Here is a 16,067-nt window from a genome sequence, read left to right on the forward strand (position 1 = left end):
ACAAATATTTGTATTGTTGCACTCATGCTTACTGCAGTAGTAACTTCAGGAAGCATGATTGTGAGTGATGCCATACTATTCAAAAATTCTATAAAGTTAGAACTCCAGGCACTGTCATATCCAGTTATCATTGTAAGGCAAGGCATGACGACCAGGTTTTTAAGTTTTTTTTTTTTTTTTTTAGATAGACCTAGGAATGTTTTACACATTCACTTAAACACATGGTTAAGGGGATAATAAGCCGCATCTGACCCCCCCCTAAATCCGCCCCTGACTCGAGATATCATACCGGTCACGAAAAATGCGTCATGCGCTCTAATCACACTACTAGTAGCAGAGCCGGTCATAGGGTTTGCGGAGCTGTGTGTGATAATAAATGCGGGGCCAAAAAAAATAAACTTTTATTTACTCATTAAAGATACATGCCTTTTCAAATCTAAAAATAATTATTAAAATGAAATCACAGAAAGTTTTATAGAAAAAGTAACAAAAACAATTTCTATACCTTTCTGGAAGACAAAATAACAATATTAACAAAAACAAAATCTAAACAAAAACAATATTAATATAAACAAAAAACACTATATATTTTATTACAAAGTAATTCTACGTGCTTTTTTGCTGCAAAATCATCTATAATTAGTGAAAAATCTATCTCATTGCAAATGTTTCCTTCAATTGCAACTAGCGATATTCCAACTAGTTAAAAAATATTTTAATTTTTAATTTATTATAAAAATACATCGCCAGCACGGGGCTGTGTGCGGTGCACACCCTGCACTCCCCTTTCTCCGGCTCTGACTAGTAGTGCGAGCGTGGGAAGCACCTCTAGTGGAAGCCACGGATGACGTCACTTCCATGACCGATCAGATTTACTCGGTAGAAAGTCGAAAAACTGCGAGCCCATTGTTAAAATATTCACAGCTCACCACTGTATACGAGCATGTTTTGCTATTTATGGTGGTGAGAAATAAAGTTATATATAATTCCTTTTTATGTATAAGAAATGAGATTATTTCTAAATATTCATCTTATCACAGGTCTTCTGATTAGAAATGGAGAAAAGTGGTGGAAATGTTGACCATACTACACATACATCAATCAGTTTACAAGGAGAAGTGCAGAAAATTGAAAAAGCACAAAGCATTCTCTCAGCTCAGATTATTGCCCAAGAAGAAATTTTATGTGCAGTTAAAGTAGGTAAACAAAAATAAAATTAAAATCACTGAGAGGATTTTTTTAATAAAATATAGTATGTTGTCTGCTCCGAAACTAATGCCTCCAAAATTTTTTATTGCTTGTATGATGTAAATGTTACCATCAATAAATGTTACCACTGCATGTTACCTGCGAAATGGAGGGTGACATTTATGTGCAAGGCCGCCTCCGTAGCCAGGTGGGAAGGAGCAGCAGCGCATAGCACCCGTTTCTTGATTAGACCGGGGTTCGAGCCCGTCACCACCAAATACGGAGGATGCGGAAAGGTCAGGGAATGACCACCGCATATCTCCTGAGCAATATGGCCTTAGTTGCTAATGCTCCTAAAAAACCAAAATAACAAAAATAAAAAATTTATGTGCATACACCGATGAGCCAAAACATTATGAGCCAGCAAGTCGTTATGCAAATCAAAGCAACTACGGCACATGCGCGGGTCGGGACACGGTATAAAAAACTCCTGATACTGAGCTCCATTAATCAGTGTTATTCTTGTTCTTCAGATGGGAAAGGCAGTGGAATTAACCGAGTTTGACAAAGGCCAGATGACTGGGTCAGAGCATATCCGAAGTGGCACGGCTGGTGGGGGCGCTCACCGTCAGCCGTGGTTAGTACCTACTGAAAGTGGTCTGAGGAGGGGAAACCCATGAACTGCCGGCGAGGTGTTGAGTGACCATGGCTCATCGATGCTCGAGGTGAGCCTTCACTCACCTTGAGCATCGATGAGCGGAGTAATGTCACAACACACAGTACATTGAACCATGCTTAAAATGGGGCTGCGTAGCCGCAGGTCGCTCTGAGTGCCCAGAGCGACCTGCGGGCCCTCGCGTGCCCACTGTACAGTGGGCACGCGAGCATCAAAACTGGACCTTGAGTGATTGGAGGAAGGTAGTCTGGTCTGATTAATCATGTTTTCTATTGCACCATGTGGACCACTGGGTACGTGTGCATCGTTTACCCAGGGAAGTGATGGTGCCTGGATGCACCATGGGATGAAAACAAGCCGGTGGCGGCAGTGTCATGTTTTGGGCGATGTTCTGCTGGGATACCCTGGGTCCAGTCATCCATGTGCTGGGCACTCTGACATCTACCACCCACCTAAACATCATTGTTGACCAGGTACACTCTTTCATGGCAGCGGTCTTCCTTCTCTGGCAGTGTGTCTTTCAGCAGGATAATGCACCATGCCACACTGTCCGGATTGTTCGAAGAACATGAGGAAGACTTCTAGGTATTGCCCTAGCCTCCAAATTCCCCAACCATCAATCCCATCAAGCATCTGTGGTTTGTGTTGGAACGACAACTTCGATCTATGGTGTCTCAACCACAGACCTTACAGGAGTTAAAGGATCTGCTGGTTACGTGTTGGTACCTGATACCACAAGACACATTTAGAAATCTTGTAGCATACCCATATCTTTCTGGGTACGAGCTGTTTTGGCTGCACGTGGAGGACCAACATCATATTAGGTAAGTAGTCATAATGTTTTGGCTCATCAGTGTATGAAACAATGGCGTGTTGAGTTCCAGAATGTAAAGAACATTGTGTCTATTGAAATTCACTCATTGAAAAATGTTTATTGGTTCATAACAGTTGATGTGAGCACAGTTAGGCATGTCAGTGAGGTAGTGAATTGAAGGACATGCCAATGTTAGGCCATCCTTGCACTGCAGTGAGAGTGGAAAATGTCAGTGGATAAATTGATTCATGAAGACGTGCGTTAAAACCCGGGAAATATGGGCGAGAGTGGGACTGGGCTTTAATGTATTGAAAACAATTCTGGACAATCTAGGATACAAGAAGTTTTGTGTCGGGTTGCATGATTATTAATGTTGGATCACAAGGAGCAACGAGTACAGGCGTATGCCAATCTTTTGGAGTGGTATGAAACCATGGACAATGATTTTCTTGACATTATTGTCAGAGAAGATGAGACCTGGTACAGCACTTTGTGCATGCCTCCGTAGCCAGGTGGGAAGGAGCAGCAGTGCATAGCACATGCTTCTTGATTAGACCGGGGTTGAAGCCCGTCACCACCAAATAAAGAGGATGCAGAAAGGTCAGGGAATGACCACCGCATATTCCCAGAGCAATATGGCCTTAGTTGCTAATGCTCCTAAAAACCAAATAACAAACAAACAGCACTTTGAACGAGAATCAAAATGAAAGTCTGTGGAGTGGCAACAAGGATTCATCAATAAAGAAGAAATTCAAGGCTCCACAGCTGCTGGAAAAATAATGTATTCTCGTTCCTTGACAAGAGAGAAGTGTTATTTTTGTGGATTTTTTAGAATGGGGACACGTGATCCCCCATTCTCTACGTGGAGACACTACGTGGAAACACGAGAGTGAAGCGAGAAAAGAAAGGAAAATATTTCCTTTAGACTGACAATACTAGCCCCAATACCTCCATCCTGACATGGGAGGTCATTGCAGAATTTGAGTCTACTGTTCTGCTACATTCCCTGTATAGGCCCAACCTTGTGTCATGTTTTCACCTATTTTGACCACTCTGCTGATGACAATGCTGTTATTGTGACCATCAGGGAGTAGGTCTGCGAGGCTAACAGTAACTTGTGAGAGGTGGATGGTTCAGCAGTAGAGAAAAATGTATATAAAGTAGTGGTGAATACATGAAAAATCAATGCAATTATGTAAAGACTTGAAATACATAACATAGAGTTTAAGTTGGCATACCTGCAGTAGTATCCAAGAACAAATATGGAGGTATTAGTTTTGAAGAAACCCTCATATTTAAAAAAACAAAGAGGGAAAAAAAATTAGAATATTTTGTTATTTTTGATAATATCAAATAATTTTTTTTCATGTAATTTGTGATTTTTTGTGTACTTTTTCTAGAAAGTTTGTTTTTTATGTACTATTATATTTGTTTGTTTGTTTAATATTGTTTTTATATTGTGGAATGTTTTGTGATATGAGAAATATGTAATGTTATTTTTTATTTGCAATATTAAAATTTTATCATGAAAAAAATGTATCCATTATATTTCCCTAGTTGTTAAAAAAAGACGAATAAAATGGGTTAAGCCATTGGAAGATATGTGGAAGTGGGATCATATTGATCACCAATATTTTTGAAAATTTTAAAATTCTTTTGAACTCTAAGACCACACTGTTTACCTACTGTAATTCATAATTACATTACTAAAAGATTTTAGTAATGTGTTGTGATACTTGGTTTTCAATTAAAAATTTATTCTCTCCATTAAAAAGGATTAAAATGACTCCCACAGACCTATGAGTATTTGCATACCTGCCAGTAGATTAATGGGCTATCAGCAGTAATCCATGCTGATAGTCAGATTGCACCTTATTTATTGTTCTTATTGTCACTGGAAGATTAGAGTTGTGTGGTGGGGTATTAAACTTTTTGATTTTATGTGGTCATGGAAAATATACTTTCTTATTGTGCTCTTTGTATAAAACTCATGATGCAGTACTGTTTTATTAATTCTCTAGCAGATCTGTTAAAAAAAAAAGTCATATCCATATATGTGTTATGGTAAACTTGTTATTCATCAGTTTTTGGTTAAAAAGGTAAGATATAGTTGAAAATGGTGTACTTTAAAATTTATTTTTAATTCTGATGCTATATTTCATAATCAGAACACATAATAATTTAAGTAAAAGCAGTTTTTAGAGGTTTCACATTTGACATTGAAACCTTTGTATTGGGAAGTGGGAAAAATTGAAGCCGTAACCAGTTATATGTGGAATTAACTCAGCGTGTGTGGTTGCTTTTTTTTTGTGTAAACACGAAGTGATAAAGAAATTTTTATGATTATGCTTCTCCAATTAAAAATAATCAGTGATGCAGATTGAAACCGGAGACCATACTAGACGAAGACTAAAGTTTGTGTTTACAGAGTTTTAATAGATATTTTAATTTGAAAGTTTTTTTAAAATGTTTTGGTTGCTAGATACTAGAGTGTGTCCGTTACAGAGTTAATAGATGAATTCTCAAAAATTATTTGAAAAATGTTGTTCTTTCAAAAATTGATTACATAACCCAGCTAAGGAGAAACAAGTTATAACAGTTACCAACCATACTGCAATCATACAACATGAATTTGTTAAGGTGAGATGTTATCTGGCCAATCAGATTAGCTACTATGATCTTAATAACAAAGGAATTGGATGCAAAAATAATTTTGACAATGCTATACTTAGATTTCAGGAAAGATTTTGACACTGTTCCACACGAAAGACTGCTGTACAAATTGAAGCAATGTGGCAGTAATGTTATTAATTAAATCCTTCAAGTTTCAGCATTGGTTTCAATTGTTGTGTTGATTTCAATATTTGTTAACAATAGCAATGAAGGTATATCAAGTTTAATGTCAAAGTTTTCTGATGACACAGAGGCTAGCAGGATGGTTAATGATGGGAATCAGGGTATGCTACTGCAACAAGACCTAAAGAAACCAGGCAGGCAGGTGGGCTGAGAAGTGATAATTGAGGTTTAACATTGATAAATGCAAGATACTGCATTTGGGTAATAGTAACCTCAAAATAACATACCAATTAGGTGCTACAACACTCAAGATGGTGGAGAACAAAAAAAGACCTGGGGATCATTGTGCAGTCCTATTTGAAGTTTCTAAGCAGATGTGGATCTGTTTGAGTGGGTGTCAAGAAAAGCAACAAGATTGATTGGGGGCAGAAAAGGGTGAAATTCTATATTATCAAGAAAGACTTCACTTCCTTAATTTGCTGAGTCTGGAAACTAGGTACCTGCGAGGAGACTTGATTGAATTATTTAAGACTTTAAATGGATTTGAGTAAACAAAATGCTGAAGGCATCCTTACTCTTTTTCAGACAGTGCACATAAGGGGACATCAGTTTAATGAGGGTGTAATTGATTCTGGTTTTGTAGGAGTGGGTGGTTTGAATAAGTTTAAGTGATTTAACAAATTATTAGGTTGAATGTTGTGTGTAGTTTTTTTTGTTGTTGTTGATATGGCAAGGGTTGCTTGGCTTTTCTCATGCCACCTTGGACTTCCATTGCAGTCCAGGTAGACTGACAGTGTAATATATGAAATTTACAGACAGAATATACCAGCACAACATGCATAAGTTGCTGAGTTTCATTGTGGACTCCTAAAAGTCCACAATGAAAAACAACGAAGTATACTGTTGTCTCATCACTTTAGTTGCCTCGGTGCAAAATTAAATAAAGATAAATAAACAAAAATATGCGTTACATTGCATATGTGAAAAATATTTCATTTTAATATTAACTAGGGCACTTCGCCCCCTGCTCGCTTTGCTCACCAACCCTCACGCAAGCTTTTCTACGTAAAATGTAGAGGTATGACAGAGTAAGTCAAATCTTTTCTATGTAAAAGACACCTGTTGAAATGCACTTATCAATACATAATCAGGAAATGACCTGTGTAATTATTTACCTGTGCATTTGTAGTGACGTGATTGCCCCACCCACTTGTACCGCATGACCTGTATCCCTCTTCTCCCATTGGCTACCCCACCATGCAGCATTCTCAAGGTTGAATAAATATCACTACGTAATTATTTACCTGTGTTTAATAGGTCACTTAGGAAAAGGCCTTTTGCTTCGGGTTCCATAATGCATCTGAAAGAGCAGGACTAAAATATTTACAAACTATACAAATATTTAAAATATTTACAAAATACTAAACTATTTACAAATATACAAACTATATCAGGACGAGGGTCCTTTCATCAGCTGATGTAATATAAAGGGTTTTCCAATAGTAACGCTCGATGTTTGGCAACAGCGCATGACGAAGTCGACAGTCACACAGGTGGTATCTTTGGTAGCCGTATTCAGTTAGTCTCTGCATTTTATTATGGAGCGTTACACGACTGAGCAACAAGTCGAAATTGTAAAAAATTATTATCAAAACCAATGTTCTATTCGTCAAACGTTTCGTGCACTCCGTGCAGTTTATGGTGTCGACGAACGTCCTTCAGAATCCACAATTCGCCGTTTAATAAACAAATTCGAAGCAACTGGGTCTGTGGCAAATCTGAAAGTGCCTGTACGTCAGCGAAACGCAAGATCCGTTGAAAATATTGCTGCAGTCCGGGAAAGTGTGCGTGAGAATCCGCAACAGTCCATTCCGCGTCGGGCTCAAGAACTTGGCCTGTCTTCGACGACAACTTGGCGAATCCTGCATAAGGACTTAGGGCTTCACCCTTATAAAGTGCAATTAACCCAACAACTAAAGCCCAACGATCATGCGCAGCGGCGTGCATTCGCTGATTGGGCGCTAGAGCAGTTGGAGGTCGATCCTGATTTTGGGCGAAAAATAATGTTTAGTGACGAGGCTCATTTCTGGTTAAGTGGCTTTGTTAACAAGCAAAATTGCCGAATTTGGAGCGACGAAAACCCACGGGAGATTCATGAGGTCCCACTACATTCCGAAAAAGTTATGGTATGGTGTACACTTTGGTCCGGCGGAATAATCGGTCCGTATTTTTTCGAAAACGAAGAAGAAGTGGCACTTACGGTCAACGGTGAGCGATACAGGGCTATGATAAGAGATTTTTTTTGGCCTGCAGTGGATGGAATCGATCTAACAAACATTTGGTTTCAGCAAGACGGTGCTACGTGCCATATGGCACGTGATACAGTAACACTATTGCATGAGAAATTTGAAGGTTCCGTTATATCGCGAAATGGTGACGTTAATTGGCCGCCCAGATCCTGCGACCTAACGCCACTGGATTTTTTTCTCTGGGGCTTTCTAAAATCCAAAGTCTATGCCAACAAACCACGGATGGTTGCCGCCTTAAAGGCCAACATTAGGCACGTTATTGCTGAAATTGAGCCACTTTTATGCGATAACGTCATCACCAATTGGGTATCCAGGATTAACCAAACCAGACAAAGCCGCGGCGGACATTTATCTGATATAATTTTTAAAACATAATGTTAACACATATACTTCATAATAAAAATAAAAATAGATCACTATCACTCTCACAATTTGTTTTATTGCATTACAAAAATCGAGCGTTACTATTGGAAAGCCCTGTATAAAAAATGTTACAATCGAACATTAAATGATGCTAGGCATGGTCATGTATTAGACAGTGAAGCACGTGCACGAGGTTGGTGAACATTATGGAGGCAGTTGTCCTGCAGTGCGGCAAACGTTGGCATGCATCCCACAGATGTGCTCTATATTGTCAACAGCAAGTGTCTGATTCTGCCCAGTAACCCATTTGTGTGCCTTCCATTTAACGTTTTTTGTATATTAATGTCAACTGATGAAGGGACCCATTGTCTCAATATAGTAGAGGTATGATTGTAAATAGTTTAGTATTTTGTAAATATCTGTATAGTTTTGTTATTATTTGTATAATAATAACATTATAACATACTGATTAAAATCTAATCAGGAAGTAATCTATGTAATTATTTACCTGTGCGCTTGTAGTGATGTAATTTCCCTGCCCTCTTCTCCCATTTCCTTGATTAAATATCACTAAGGGAAAACTTTTTTAATGTATAGATAAACAATTCAAGGATTGTCTATCTATACATTAAAGATAGACAATTCAAGGATTGAAATACAAATTCTCGTTGTCAGAATGACGTAATTCTCATTGTTAGTGATGCAATTTTATGGCAATGGTGCCAAAGGCGGTACCAGATTTTTCTCCATATAGCCCAGTGAGATGATTTCATGTAATGGTAGGAATAATAAAGCTGAAATCTTCCACCTAATACCATGCATTACAATTTATAGTGTTGCAGTATTAAAAAAACTATCACGAAATGTGAAACCCCTGGGGTTCACATTTCGTGATAGTTTTCGTGAGTATGGGCTTGGTGGGCTTGGCACACCCAGGGTCCTGATCTGGATATCATCATTCTTCTCTTTTTTGGTGATTCCCTTCTACTTCTGACTCTTGTTCTCTCTCTCTCTCTCTCTCAAGGTAATTCAGAATTTTTTTTTTTTTTTTTTTTGGGTGGTGCAGCATAAGCCTCAGGCTTCTTTGTACCATATAGCTAATAATAATAATTAGCCATATGGGGCAAAGGAAATCTCAAGATTTTGCTGTCCCAGCTGGGGGAAAAAAAAAAAAAAACACTATGGATGTGACACCCACTTCTCATAAGCACCCATGACTTTGAATTTCCCTGAGAGAGAGAGAGAGAGAGAGAGTCATTTTCATAGTACAGTGCAGCCTCAATATAACACAGTTGTCAGGCGACAACTTTAATTCCCACATTATAAGAGAAGCATGTTATAGCCAAAAAAAATGTATAATTTTTTTAACATAAATACACTTTAATTAGTAAATAAATACAGTGGACCCCCACTTAATGATTGGTTCACTGTATGATCAAATCACTTAATGATGGACTCTCCGTAATAAAATACCGTTCACTATATGATATGTAGTAAGTGCCGGTCATTGTGATCATGTTTGCAAATTGAAATTTAATTCTAACAAACAGTGATTCTAATAAGCGAAAATAGGAGGAATATTATCCATAGGCTATAAAAGTAAAGATATAAAGCACACATTTACACTTTATTACCTTACTAATTAACAAAATTAAATGATAGTTGAAAATTGGAAGAATATTTTCCACAGGTTAGTAAAATAAAAATAAATTTATGCTTATGTATAGCTTAATTAATACTGTAATATGTACATACTAACTAATTGATATTTCTGTTCACTGAAATTTTTTTTTTTTGGTTGTAAAATTTAAAACAGTAAAAAAAAGATAAGTGATAAATAACAAAGAGCATGGCATGCACAAGTTGCAACTAACACGATACGCGCAAGTGAGATACAGAGTAAAAAGTTTACAAAGCTTAAAAAATAGGAATGAAGAGATTTTGAATATTTATTTATTTTTTTTTTTATAAGATTGAAGATTTCAGTAAAGGGAAAACACATTTCACCATGATAACATAAAAAACCACCCAATTCCAGCTATCACTATTTTTGCAAATGCAATAACATTGAGTTTACTACCCGTTTATAATTGCTTGCAGTAACAGAAAAAGTCCAATAAACTGGAAAGTGCTAATTGTTTTGTGGTTTTATAAATGGAGGTCACTACTAGGGATCTCCAGAAATGTGCCTATGAAAAATATCAAAAAAGGCATTCAAAATTGAACATATGATAATAATGAAAGTGTAGTGCATTTTAATGATTTGAATTGGTTTTTTGAAATTTGATTCTATAAAGTGGCTGATTCTATAACCAGTGATCATGTTAACTGTTGCCTACTTATTTCACGATTATCTTTATGATTTACGACATTGTTACGATTGTCTCTGATCCTTAATTATCAATTATCATTTTCAACAACATTTTTTTTTTGGTCGGGGGAGGAAATAAGTAAAAATGTGGCACCATCAGCATTTTTTCTTTTTTAAATTTGCATCATATTTTAATGTTTATTCTCATGTATAGATGCACCACAATTTTATGGTGACTTTTTTTCAGATAAAAGGTGAGTGATACACACTGGAAAATATGGTATTCAGTATTCTTTATAAAACTAATACAATTTTCATTATAAAAATCACCATTTAGAGAGATAAATAGCTTAATTATATAGTGAAAATTTCAACTTCAGGTCTTGGGAATGAATTACCAAAAAACAATGTGTTATTGGGTGCTTAAAACACCGTGGACTTTGACATTTAATGATGCACATTATGATATTACGATACAATGGTATCTCTGGAATGGATTAATATCATAAAGCAGGGGTCCACTGTACTTTGTTTACTAATGTTTTATGAGAATACAGACTGTATTAAAGCTTATGGACTTACATTTTACCTGTACTGTAGTTAGAGCTTTTGCCACCCCTCTCAGTACACACCAAAAATACTACAAAAAGTCAAAACGACGTATAATGAAATAAATTAAACTGACTGTGTGGTGCTGCTGCTGAGACACAGCCGCCGTGGTATAAGCAATAAACCAATAAAGGAATCGTCGTGTCATGCCTTTTATTGTTTTATTTTTAAGAATTTGAATTATAGTATTATAGGGAAATATAACGGTTTTGTTATATTTATATTTTATTTATTTTAGTTGTTAAAAACTAATTATTAATTAAGTAATAAAAATTACTAAGTTAACATAAATAAAAGAATCATTGAAAAATAAAATTGTGTCTCACGTGAAAAGTGCCGCCCGGGACGGACCGCCCCCCCCCCCTCTGCCCCACTCTAGCTATGCCACTGCATTTTACACATCTGGTCTGAATTAGCCAGAACTGATGACAGCATTTTTCAGTACATAATTCTTAATAGTCATCAGATGCAATAAATGAGGATGTTCCCTATAACTCCAATGTTCTAACCATACCATTACCTCATTAATGTTTTCAAGAACTTTGTTAATTTCGTGCTTTTGCCTTAGAGTCATTCACTTTATGTTCTGAGTCGCTCCCTACAGCACTGGCCTTTCATTTGTTGATTAATTCCCACTTTTCGTAGCTGGAGTTTCCGCATCCACCTCAATCCAAGTAGCCAGGTCATTTGCTCCAAGGCTGCCACCAAGTACATTTCAAGCAGCCTTTGCTTCTTGTTCTGAAAATGCTGCTAATTCAAGGTTATTAATAGTGATCTTGGTTTTTTCCAGTACATTTTTTCCAGCAGTTTTCAACTGCTGTTGAGCTTACTTTCTCCTGTGCTAATCCAATATTGTATGCAACTTTCATAGTTTTAATATTTTCAGAAATTCTAGAACTCGAATTTCTGAGTTCACAACACTAGCAAATAGCTCACCACAATAGTAGGCTTTGAAGGCATGAATAATGCCCTGATCCATGGGTTGAATTAGTGCACTTGTGTTCCTTGGCAGTAATACGACTCTGATCTTGCCATCTTTTTATTTGAGGACATTAACCGAAGGATGAGCTAAGCAATGATCCAACAGTAACAGAGCCTTTTCATCAAGTTTTTTGGAAAGCAAATGGTGTCTCACCGTTGGTACAAACTCACTTTCAAACCATGAAGCAAAAATATCACTCATTGTCCAGGAGCTGTTTTTATAAATCACATGTTGATGTGCTTAAAACACCATGGACTTTGACATTTAATGATGCACAATGACTTTAGCTTGTGATTTCCATTCTTGTTTGCACATAGTAAAACAGTAATTCTCTCTTTGTTAGTTTTCATGCCTGGTTTGTTGGGTGCATTTTTAATATCCAGTGATTTGTAGAGAAGTATTTAGTACAGTGCTGTTTCGTCATAGTGTACAACTGTTAATCTGAGAATTCATCATCTTGAATCACATTATACAGAAATTCAGGAAATGCTTCTGCTACTGTAATGTCACTAAATGCATATTTGCCTACAAGATTAACTTGGGATATTCCATAACGAGCCTTCCATTTCCAAAGCCACTCTTCAGAAGTTTTAAATGTGTCATCATCTCCACCAAGTGTCTGTGCTTTCAAAATTACCCCATTTATTGGTACTCCTTCACTACACTTCTGTAGAAACCACTTATATAAGCATTGGTCCCCATCACTGTTTTCACAAAGTCTAGTTTTCTTTCTTTGGAGGCCTACTTCATCTTCTATGGAATCAATGAAGGAATGCAATTTTTCTTCGTCTTTCATCCAATTGCAGATTGTTCTTTCTGGAATTTTACACTCATGAAATAGTGCATTTTGGTTTGCCCCACTTAACTCTTTTAATAGTTTTTAACTCTTTTAATAGTTTTTAACTTTTCTTCAACTGTGTAATTTTTTCTTTTGGTGGTCATTATTTCAGTTCTACTGATTTACTAATATTGCTCTGTATATATTTCTGATGCCCTAGAATTTACCATGTTTTGAGAAAACTCAATCAAAATCAAACTGTCTGGCCTGTTAAAGGAAAAATACAATTGAAATAAGAAAGTTTAAAAAGGTGACACAGAACAGGAGTAAGTTCAGGAGCATAGGATTTTGAAAACAAGCGGAGAAATACCATCAAGAACTGGAGCTTTTTTGGCATCAAGATTATTCAAAATTCTTCTGACCTCCTTTTGATGGAAGGCCACAGGAGGCATTGAGTGGCGTGTACCTGGAATGGTAGGAGGATTTAACAAGATTTTTGATACAAGAGTTAGAAAGAAATGTAGGATGCAAGCAAGTCAGCTATATCCTTAGCTGAGGAGGTAGTAGAACCATCAAGTTTTAACAGAGGTAGGACTGATGGGGATAAGTTGTGGCCAGCAGTTTTGGCAAGAGACCAGAATGCTTGACTACTGTTTTGACAAGAAGCAAATTTTCTACTCTTAGCCCATTCAAAATCTACAAAGTAGTTTGGACTGATTAATAACTGCTTTTCAGTTGTAGTGAGCTGTGGTGTAAGCTGAAAATGAACCTGGAGATTTCGATGCAAGCCAGTTGCAATATGCAGCATTCTACCTTGAACAGCCCTAGCACATTTATTAGGGAACCAAGGTCTAGATTTTAAGGTGGAGTGTGGATCTTACAAAAATACTTTCATTCACATTATCTGAGCAAATATTGACACCAGAAGATTCAAGACAATAATCCAACCAATGAAAGGTGAATATAAATCTCACAGGTCATCCCATTTTATATTCTTGTAATGCCAAGCAACACATGGCTGAGAATGGCTCCATTGGAGAAGAGTTCATCACCAAGTTGTGATCTGAGATACCTAGAGCAATGTTTCTCAACCGAAAACCAGTGCTGTACTGGTAAAGGTTATAAACATTCCACAGAGGACCAGTAAAATTTAGAAAACTACATTCAAAATTAAAAACTGTAAAATGAAAAGTAAAAAAAGATTTAAAATTTTTTTAATCAAGCTGCTAATAAAACTGACAGAATTTAATGTCAATCAGGCACTCACTGACAAGTCATCTGATTTAGGAGGACGAAAGTGGAAGTTAATTTGTTGTTTTGTAAGGATTTTTATTTTGAAAGAATTGTATCTTTATTTTCTTTCTTTTTGAAAATTTTTTTTTTTTTTTTTTTGTATTGTATTTGTTATGTATGTATGTAGATAGTATGAATCAGAGCTGTAATACTCAATACATTCTACGTTGATATTAATATTTGTAAAATGATGAGGAGTTTACCTCAATATAGTACGTAGAACACTTCCGTATGATACTCCCCAGAAATTAAAACGAAAAAATCGGCAACTTACATTAGAGTAAAATATAAATAATTAAAAACCAATTTAACACAATTCAAATCAATTTAAAACAATTAAAAATCAATTTAACGCAATTAAAACAAATCTAACGAAAATATTGTAAGTTGCCAATTTTTTCGTTTTAATTTCTAGGGAGTATCATACGGAAGTGTTCTACGTACTATATTGAGGTAAACTCCTCTTATTATTTACAAATATTAATATCAATGTAGAACGTATTGAGTATTACAGTTCTGATTCATACTAAGGAAGGAAAATGGTTGTGAATATTTTCGTTAGATTTGTTTTAATTGCGTTAAATTGATTTGAATTGTGTTAAATTGGTTTTTAATTATTTATATTTTACTCTAATGTAAGTTGCCGATTTTTTTGTTTTAATTTCTGGGGAGTATCATACGGAAGTGTTCTACGTACTATATTGAGGTAAACTCCTCTTATTATTTTACAAATATGTATGTATGTATGTGTATGGTTGGAGAGGGTAAGAAAGGGGCAAGGAAAACTACCTGAATACCATATGCTCGCAAAAATCTGTCAAGGGCAGGGAATGCTGTGGCCAAATGGCAAGAAACGGGAAAAGAGCAAAATGCTAGAAGGCCTTTCTTTGTTCTGCTTTAAAGTGCAGTACTTCAGATTTGTAGATAGAGCTTTTTTTAAACTTTCCATGCTGGTCCATGGACCAGCAGTTGATATACACTGGCTTAGAGGACTGCTCACCTTGACCACATAATTGGAAGTGTTGTTTGTGAGAAAAAGATCAAGAGTATTGGCTGTATGGTTAGCATATTCTGGTAGGTAAATGAACAATCTGTGTGAAGTCATTAGTAAAGACTATAACAAATTTGGGGCTAGAGCCTCAGACTACAATAGGATTCACTTGAATGAATGAGTAGTGCTGTTGTTATTGGGTTTAATGACACAAGGGCTACTGATGCCAAATTGCGTCTATTAATTGTTTAATTGCATGACCATATTCTTATAGTTGTTAAATTATATACTCTTGTATAGGTCAATACATTTTAAGTATATTAAAAGTTCTTCAATATTTGCATCATCTCCTAGGATATGGGATAAATCATGTGATACGTTAAGCCTGGAAACTGATTGAAAAGTGTTTGACCAGATAGTTGAATATAAGGGACAATCAAGCAGAAAATGGCAGACTGTAAGTTGACTGTTACGGGATGAGCACTGGGGTAGGTCCAATTCTCAGCCTTGCCAACGCCACTTCCTCTCATCTGTTTTGTCAGAAGCCAGAAAGCCACAGCTTTGGTTCTTGTTTTATTTAGTAAAGTTTGCTGTTAATATTCCTTTTCTAGATCTGTGACCAGTTGTAATAACATGCTTTACGAATAACAGGCTTATAGTCAGTGTAAGGAGGATGTTGTGAGGGAGTGGGTTGAGGATGTTTAGCGGCAAAGTCTGCTTTTTCATTTCCCGGAATGCCAGAATGGCCAGGGATCCAGCAAAAGCTGATTGACTGATTGAACATGTTACAGGAGAATAGCTGGGAATGAATATGTTTCAATGTAGGATGAGAAGAGGAGAAATTCTTTCTTATGGCATAGATAGTACTGAGGGAATCAGTGTAAATTATTGCAGGTGAGATGGAAAGTTCAGTAATCTTACTAAGTGCTAACTTGATGGCATAAAGTTCAGCAGTGA

General features: G+C 36.4%; 1 protein-coding gene across 1 annotated transcript in view; it reads left to right on the forward strand.

Annotated features, from left to right (window-relative positions):
• LOC150090908 (uncharacterized) overlaps positions 1-16,067 on the forward strand; it is a 202,000-nt gene that overhangs the window by 25,816 nt on the left and 160,117 nt on the right. Inside the window, exon 2 of the mRNA XM_090380604.1 lies at positions 1,041-1,196. Within this exon, the coding sequence (XP_090236730.1) occupies positions 1,056-1,196 (141 nt within the window). The 5' untranslated portion in view covers positions 1,041-1,055. The remainder of the gene's footprint in view (positions 1-1,040; positions 1,197-16,067) is intronic.

This window comes from Mastigoproctus giganteus, chromosome 1 (assembly GCF_048544385.1).
Source record: "Mastigoproctus giganteus isolate SK-2022 chromosome 1, ASM4854438v1, whole genome shotgun sequence".
Classification (NCBI taxonomy): Eukaryota; Metazoa; Arthropoda; class Arachnida; order Uropygi; family Thelyphonidae; genus Mastigoproctus; species Mastigoproctus giganteus.